We start from the raw sequence: 8,859 nt of genomic DNA on the forward strand, positions 1-8,859 counted from the left end.
GTTTTTTTGTTTTTTTTGTGAAACTCAAACTGAGGGGGGGGGGCAGAATTTGCAACTGAGGCCCCCATGAAGCCAGGCCTGAATGACTAAATTTTCAGATTCAAGAATAAGATTTTTTTTCTCAGCAAGATTATAAGAAGTGGAAATGTGAAGCAATAATGAATATTCCTTCACATGCTTTATTTCACTGCTAACTTAGCTTTAAAGGTAGGGTAAGTGATTTTCTTTGGTTAAAATAAGTGTTAAATGCTCTATATTCTGATAGTAGTACTCATTGTTATAGAGTGTTTGTTCATTAAAAGGAGTCTTCTTGTCTCTCCAGCTCTTTATAAAACAGCAAATGCATTTTCGTTTCAGTTTCAGTTTCATTTCAGATTTTATCCAATCAGGATAAAGAACTCAATCAGGATATAGATTAAACAAGTAAAATTGGAAGTGATGACACTAAATGAGCAGGCAAAATTGGAACTGGAACACTATAAAAATGAAGCTTAAAAATGGGTACTTTCTCCTGATTGGCTGAGATTTTGACACCTACCGAAAAATGTATTTTCTGTTTATTAAAGAGCTATCACAATATAGTGCTTTAACCTTTTAACAAAATACTTTTTGTTTTAACCAAAAAATATCACTTACCCTACCTGGCTTTAAGTGATCCAATAGTACCTTGCAGATTTACTGTGCAGCTGCGAATGATATGATGATGATGATGATGGTAATGATGATGATTCGGGATGAGATGATTGCTAGGAGGGAGTGAAAGAGCAGAGAGGTAGGCTAGAGACTACATGGACAGCATGCTGCAGCGTGTGCGCTCATCATTGCGCACAATTACATGATCTGTTCCAAACGCTGTACGTGATCGTGATTGCAAAATGTTCGGTATTTCCCACATATTCAACACTTACACTATAGGCTGTAAACTAGATTATTGAAACTCCGCCCTGTACAGACAGAAAAACAATGTGCTAGGCAATTTGACATATATTAAAAGTGCGCTTTTTGGACAATGCTTTCATAGTAAAAATGGATATGTCCTTGAACTCCTCCTCGGTGGAATGGAACAAGACGGAATCAGTGGTCATCTCTCTGGTATTTTCACTTATCTTCTTGGTCGGCACCGTGGGAAACTCTTTGGTCCTAGCGGTGGTCTTTCGCAGTGGACAGATGAACACCAAGACCACCAACCTGTTCATTCTGAACCTCGCCATCGCGGACCTGTCGTTCATTGTCTTCTGTGTGCCGTTTCAGGCCACTATCTACACTCTGGACGAGTGGATCTTTGGTCCTGTTGTGTGCAAAGTGGTCCACTTTATGATCTTTCTCACCATGTACGCCAGCATCTTTACCCTGGCTGCTGTTTCATTGGACAGGTGCGTTAAATGTCTTATGAGAAAAAAGTGTTTCAAGTTGCTATCATATTCATGTTTTAAGAGCCATATGTAGTCATTACATTATTATCCTAATGTAATGGCTGTAGCTGAAGCGGTTCATGACGTGTCCTGATTTAACTAAATTGACTTTGTTGAATTCTCTCTCTCTCTCTCTCTCTCTCTCTCTCTCTCTCTCTCTCTGTATATATATATACAGTGTGTGTGCGCGTGTGTGTGTGTGTGTGTGTGTGTGTGTGTGTGTGTGTGTGTGTGTGTGTGTGTGTGTGTGTGTGCGTGTGTGTGTGTGCGTGTGCGTGCGTGCGTGTGTGCGTGCGTGTGTGCGTGCGTGCGTGCGTGTGACTAAGACATGACAGTTTATATGTCACCACCACACAGTAAAATCATCAGTGTTAATTTTTACTCTGAGAGTAAACTTAAATGAACACTGAGGATTTGACTGTATAAAGCTTGCTTTGGACATTACTTTAAAAACGTTCTGTTTGCAGGTATTTCGCCATTTGCTACCCACTTCAGTCCAGGCAGATGAGAACAGCAAAGAATGCCATAACCTCCATCTGCTTGGTGTGGGGCTTGTCCCTGGTGTTCTCTGGACCTTATCTCAGTTATTACACTCAAATGGACTTACAGGGAACTGTGGTGTGCATTCCTGCCTGGGAGTCCGAGCCGCGCCTTGCGATGGACGTGTGCACATTCATTTTTGGGTACCTCATCCCCGTCCTGGTGCTAAGCCTGACATACGCACGCATCATCCGCTACCTGTGGACCGCTGTTGACCCGATAGAGGAAATGTCAGCGTCCAGGCAAGCAAAGCGAAAGGTTACGAAGATGATCATCATTGTGGCGGTGCTCTTCGCCGTCTGCTGGCTTCCCCATCACCTGATCGTCCTGTGCATGTGGTTCGGACACTTCCCGCTCAGCCACGCCACCTACGTGCTGCGTATCCTCTCCCATTTGGTGGCCTACGCCAACTCTTGCCTTAACCCTATCGTCTATGCGCTTGTCTCCAAACATTTCCGGAAGGGCTTTAAAAAAGTATTTTGCTGTGCACTGGAAAAAAAGGTGGTCAACAAAGTGAATGTCATTCAGGTAGTGAACACAGCCAGCAGTATGGAGATGTCCAATTAGGTCTGTCAGATTAGTCAGGTCACATGGGTCAGTTCTAGTCAGAGGTCAGCTCTATCATGACAAGACAGTGTTCATAATATAACATAGATAGATAGACTCATCAAAAATAAAATGTGATACATGAAAACTTAACACAGTAGAGTTCATATAATCAAAGCAAAAAATAATGAAATAAATCTGCACCATTATTTACAGTATGTATTTGGGTTGTGTATTATTCAGTGTTGTACATTTTATTGTATGAAATGCTTCCCCACAAGGTGCCGTGTATATTGGTCTGTGGTCCATGCTTTATTTACTGTCACAAGGGTGTGCATGACCTAACAAATACTCTGCAATTGACTTATGGATGGTGGGATTCTTAAGTACTTCTCCTGGAAATCAAATACACTCTGGCAAAACATGGGAACATAGAACATTGCTAATGGAAGATTCTGCAGAATTTGTATCCAATTGCATTGTGAGATCATTTCAAAGAATTTGATGAGGAAAAGGGTAATTTATCTTGGATATAATTATGGACATTTCCAGGACTATTAGTGACAGTTTGTTTCCCTTATCATGAATAGTATTATTATTTGTAAATAAATAAAAATACATTAAAGACTACATATGTTTCTGATAGAAACCTTCAAGAAAGATCTTGCTTCAACAGTGTGGGTTGAACTGGAAATAAGTATGAAGAACCGTGGGTGTTACTGGACTGAATATGAGAATGAGTATTATGCAACATGCCATTTGCAACAATGCACTATACTATTTCTTTTTTTTTTGCATATTGTGTTGTCAAAACAGCCTATTGTATATGCTTCAACTAGCCTGACTGTTTCCTGCTGATTTTGACTGCTGCAACCATGTGTTGCATGATGTGCTATTGGTGTAAGAACAAGCATTGCTGGCTCTATTAAAGAGCCATATGGCCTGTAGTGCTTCAGTGTACTGCATGTTAACAAGGGATTGGTTTGTAGAGTGTTTGTGATGAAACATGGCATCCCTTACCACTGCTATGCCGATGACACACAATTTTATCTCCCAGTCACACCAAACGACACGTCCTCCATAAATAGAATAGAACACTCTGGAACAATTTTCCATTGCACATTAAGTCCAGCTCCACCATTGAAAGGTTTAAATCCTAAAAACCCACCTCTTCTCCATTGCCTTCAGCTCAGTCTGAGGGCAATTAACTTATGGCCTACTCTGGGTCATTGAATGTATTTTTTGTATTGCTTCTATGTTCTTTTAATTATGCTGTATTTGTATGAGGTATTGCTTTTATGTTGTATTTTATGAGGTCGTTATGCTGCTATTGTGAATAGAAAGCACTTTGGGTCAATTTCTATTGTTTTTAAATGTGCTATACAAATAAAGGTGACTTGACTTGATGTGGTTATGTCAGAATTCCAAAGGGAATTAAATCATAAAGTTTTATAACGGCAAAGGAATATTAACAAAATGACATGTTACATACTGTATCTTACATACCCAGACTTCATTTGCTGTGAATGAGGGAGTGATAAAAGGACAGTGAGAATGTTAAACTTGTGCTGATTGGTCAGCAGCTCTATCTTCCCATAGGGACAACATGGCAACTGATGAATCATTGCAAGCAAAAGCCATATCTTCCTTTGGGTTAATTTGGCAGCTGACCAATCAAGCAAGCTGAAGTGCCACCGTGCGCTGAACTGTCACATCAAGCAACCTCCCTGCTGAAAGCCATCAAACACAACTTTTGTAGATTATGTGGTAAAATACTTGGCTGAAGAGGCACTGGAGTTTATCCAGGCGCAAAGGACTTAAAACATGGAACCTACCTACAGTATATACTTATTTGATCGGGGCCCCCCAGGGCTCTGTATTAGGTCCACTTGTTTTTCATAACACTAAGATTTAGGAATTTGCTAAGTTTAACCTGATTCCTCCTCAGTCAATAAATCAGTTATATATGAGACCTAGGCACACATAAATAAGAAAAGACAAAACAAATTTAAACAAGTGTAAAAAATAATAAAGCCGCATGCGGCAGGCTTTTTTGGCCCCAATCTTTTCATAGACCTGATTACTTGTTTTTTGGATTGCTTGTTTCTCTCGCCAAACCTGGCAACACTAGCGTCGCAGATTAACGCTCTAATGTTTTTAGCGGTGCCAACCGCTCTAAGCTTGACTTTGTCCGTCCGTATGTCCGTTTGTCCGTTTCAGCACGGGCTTTAAACAGCTATAACTCCAGTTCGCAGCATGCCAGCAAGTCCAAATTTGGTATGTGGACTTAGACCACCAATAGGGACGAGCATTGACTGCTGAAGCCCCGCCCGCCCTATTATAGCGCCACCAGGAGGCCACTGGCTTTAAACCGTTTGTCCGTTTGTCCGTTTCAGCACGGATGTCCGTTTGAGCACGGGCTTTAAACAGCTATAACTCCAGTTCGCAGCATGCCAGCAAGTCCAAATTTGGTATGTGGACTTAGACCACCAATAGGGACGAGCATTGCTTGCTGAAGCCCCGCCCCGACCTATTATAGCGCCACCAGGAGGCCACTGGCTTTAAACAGCTATAACTCCAGCTTGCAGCATGCCACCAAGTCCAAATTTGGTATGTGGACTTACACCACCAATAGGGACGAGCATTAATTGCTGAAGCCCCGCCCCGCCCTATTATAGCGCCACCAGGAGGCCACTCATCAAAGGCACCGCTTCCTTCACACAGGGTGTGATTTTTTTATATAAGTGGTGGCAACATTTTGTGACACCACACGGGTCTTCCCAACAATAGCTAAGATTGAAGTCAGTGTGAACATGGCCAAATAATAACTTAATAGCCAAACTAGGTCTAATGAAGCACGCTAGCATTTAGGCTAACCTTCCTGCCTGAAGCTCTCTCCCTTTCTCTCTCTCTGCCAAAATGCCGTCTCCCCATTGGCTTAAAGGGAGGGAAGTGTGAAGGACAGCCAGGACAGCCAATGACAAATAGGTGTCAAAGGAGGAGAGGCGGGTGCTGCAAAAAGCTCTCTCTCTCTGCTGCAAAGAAGGAGAGGCGGGTGCTGCAAAATGCCGTCTCCTCATTGGCTTAAAGGGAGGGAAGTGTGAAGGACAGCCAGGACAGCCAATGACAAATAGGTGTCAAAGGAGGAGAGGCGGGTGCTGCAAAAAGCCGTCTCCCCATTGGCAGGAAGTGTGAAGGACAGCCAGGACAGCCAATGACACTTAGGTGTCACTCGGGTGTCGGACTAGGACTAGTGCTGTCTATAGAGCCGCTATGCTTTCAGCATGCGGCTAAAAATCACACCCAGTGTGAAGTGGGCGGTGTGTGGTCATCACAACATGACTCACTTAAAAAAAGGGATAAATGTATTTTTTTTAAGTCCATACTGCTATTCATAGGGCTGCACATGTGTCATGTGTTTCGCTAGCCAATCACAGTCCTGAATTTGCAAAGTCAGCCAATCACATTACAGCTAGTGGTGATGACACTAGCTGTAATGTGATTGGCTGACTTTGCGAAAGTATAGATTTGCATTTACTGTGCAAGGGTTAGGGTTGTAGACTGCTTTGTAGACTATTGGCCAATCACGGTGCAGGATTGGTCAGTGTCCAAAACTCACTTATAGGGGGCGGTTACACCGCCCCAAAAAAGACATCCACATCCTAATGTCCAATACAATGTGTGTTGGATCTCATGTAGATGAGAGCAGAAAGTTCTCCACACCAAATAAATCCCATTAATTCAGTAATGTTTCTTAATTCAGTAATGTTTCGGGCAAAAAGTTTCTAAATGTCATTGCATTAATCAAATCCTGGTGTGCAGATCCTTTTGCTCTTCTACTTAATCACACTTCAACAATTAAATTATATGTCAAGTGGCTACCTCATACATGGTATCGCATAATGCATTTTGGTTTTCGATATTTCAGCATTTGAGCATGCTGTTGAGTGTTTGATGAAATAAGAGCAGCTTTGACTGGTGCCTTTGTGATTTTTTTGTATCTGATGATACAAGAATATCATCACCACAAGAATATTCAATATTCAAATCCCTTAAGATTTCTCTAATCAGTATTGATGCGTCCACATCAAAGATCATTTTCTGTTTAGTGCAAATGTGATGCGTATTCAGTTTTCTGAATAAATGGATTTTGATGTACTGTAAGTGTGCAGAACACAATATGCAAGTATATAGAGCGTGCCAAAAATCCTGAAGGGGGCGTCAACAAGTGTCTTTTGGTAGCGGCGGAGATCTTTGAGGGGTAAAAACCAGGTTGACTTAACATCGCCCCCCTCAAGTATGTCTGCGGCTACTATGCCACACCCCCCATGGTGACGAGTCGTTGGCACGCTCTATAAGAACCCAGACCAAGTAGAAACTGAGCTAGCCTGTGTCAGAAAAAAATATTATTAAGGCCATACCCTGATAACATGAAATAGGCCTACCACTGTGCAACAAAACATTGTCATGAGTGGTGGTTTCAGATTGGAAGGAGTAGTCATGACAACCACTTTTATTTGTAGCACAGCACAGAAGGGAGGGGGTGCTATTCACAGTCTCTCCAAAAGCCCATGCTGGCCAACCAAATTACACATCTTATCTTATATATTAATTCACAAAACCTGTGTGTGTGTGTGTGTGTGTGTGTGTGTGTGTGTGTGTGTGTGTGTGTGTGTGTGTGTGTGTGTGTGTGTGTGTGTGTGTGTGTGTGTGTGTGTGTGTGTGTGTGTGTGTGTGTGTGTGTGTGTGTGTGTCGGGCATCAGGCGCCGTCTGACTGAACGGCCTCAAACTTAGTGTGTGTGTGTGTGTGTCCTATATGACCTGGAGCTACGTGTAGTGCCGAGTGGCAACATTTTACGACAACTGAATAACGTCAAATATCTGTCTCGGTGTGTTTGGGGGAAGTGTATGCATCGGTTTCCCTGATTGACCAACCCAACACGTCAACTTCACGGACTGGTGAAGCTTTGCATAACGTTTGTGCCGCTTAACCAATCAAAGTCCCTAATTGGCCTACCCGACTTGTCAACTTAACTGATTGAAAGAGCTTTGTTTAATTTGTACCGCGTTATATAGCTTACAATCTCACAACGCATCATGTTGCAATGCGTTGTTAGCTTGTAAATTGGCTATTTTCACCGAATATTATGCCATACCTAGAAAGGGAATGCTAGGGTTCATTTGGTTAATCCCCCCAACACATTACCCATAATGAATAACACTCAATATAACACAACAATAAGACAATACACAATGTGTTTGTACCCTGACGTATGATGGAACGTGCCCCTCATCCACACATCCCAGAATGTTACACGTGACTCTAATGCCTCAATGTGCTAGGGTCGCCTGGTGTGGAGGGTCTCTCCATCTCTTCCTCTCAAATGGGTCGAACACCCACAGCCATGTCCTAAAGACAAAGTCGTCTCTCGCACATGACACTCACAGGTGGCCCACTGGCCCACATAGCACTCTGGACAGCTGGCTGGATCGGTGTACTGGGTACTGCCCGGTCGCGCTGAATACTGACATCATTGCTTGTAGCACCAACTGCTCTTGGATATGACACGAGAAGGCAGGATAGCTGTGTTTGATTAGTTCATGCAGCTCAGCGGCATATGTTTCTATGCTCTTTTTTCTCTTCTCCATCTGGTGGACAGTTGGTCCCTGACTTCATCCTTGAAGGCAAGCCAGCCAAATTTCCTGCTTGCCACTGAGAACGGTATAGCCAGGCTGAGGCTCGTCAATGCCCGTGGCTCCCGCCCTTCCAATGGAAATGTAAGGTGTGCAGCCGTTTCAATGTTGGACCAGCCATTGAGAGGTCACTATTTCAATCTGGAATCGGTAGCTGCATGGTGGTTCATCTCCAGTAGAGGGGTAGCTTGGCATCTTCTCTAGATGGTATGCCTGGTCAAGGCTTAATTTGGTTGCTCACAGCCCCTGGGGTTGTCAGCGTACAGTACAAGCCTTGCACGCAGAAGGTTGTGAGATCAAAACCAGCAGGGACGTCTCTCCAAATTTTACCTGGGTTATTTACCTTTATCTAATCTATCAGTGAATACCACGCAAATTAACAGAATAAATAAGAACCTCTGTGGTGCAGTGGTTTAGATACAGGGCTTGCAACCAGAAGTTTCCTGGTTCAAATGCAACCAGGACATATTTCCAACTTTTATCTGACTCTTGTGGTCTGTATCTAATCTTTCACTGAAGAGCGTGCAAGAGACACCTGCTGAGGGCCCAAAGGTGTGTTGGCGCAGTGGTAGGGTTTGGTTTATCTTGATCTTGATCAGTTGCCTCTGCTACAGACAGTGTGCAGGTTCAAGTCCCATGCCATCAACGTACACGGAGGACCATCGG

At 43.1% G+C, this 8,859-nt stretch overlaps 1 protein-coding gene across 2 annotated transcripts; it reads left to right on the top strand.

The window, feature by feature from the left end:
- The first annotated feature begins 808 nt into the window (after positions 1-808).
- LOC311059934 (galanin receptor 2a) lies at positions 809-3,852 on the top strand. Of its 2 annotated transcripts, XM_084078058.1 has the most exons (3): positions 809-1,092; positions 1,252-1,373; positions 1,880-3,852. In XM_084078058.1, exons 1-3 carry the CDS (start codon positions 1,027-1,029, stop codon positions 2,517-2,519), a joined length of 828 nt encoding a protein of 275 aa, XP_083934184.1. In that variant the 5' UTR covers positions 809-1,026; the 3' UTR covers positions 2,520-3,852. The 2 variants fall into 2 exon arrangements, with proteins under 2 accessions (XP_083934184.1, XP_083934183.1); XM_084078057.1 differs by having other exon boundaries at positions 809-1,373.
- Positions 3,853-8,859: the final 5,007 nt, after the last annotated feature.

The sequence above is a fragment of the Gymnoscopelus microlampas genome (genome assembly GCF_963454915.1).
Source record: "Gymnoscopelus microlampas genome assembly, chromosome: 14".
Taxonomy (NCBI): Eukaryota; Metazoa; Chordata; class Actinopteri; order Myctophiformes; family Myctophidae; genus Gymnoscopelus; species Gymnoscopelus microlampas.

What these genes read in the sequence shown, in the direction of transcription:
- LOC311059934 (XM_084078057.1), top strand. Translation starts at nt 1,027, where the DNA reads ATGGATATGTCCTTGAACTCCTCCTCGGTGGAATGGAACAAGACGGAA. An exon ending in GCTGCTGTTTCATTGGACAG is followed by an intron (nt 1,374 to 1,879) that starts GTGCGTTAAATG and finishes TTCTGTTTGCAG; the next exon opens with GTATTTCGCCATTTGCTACC.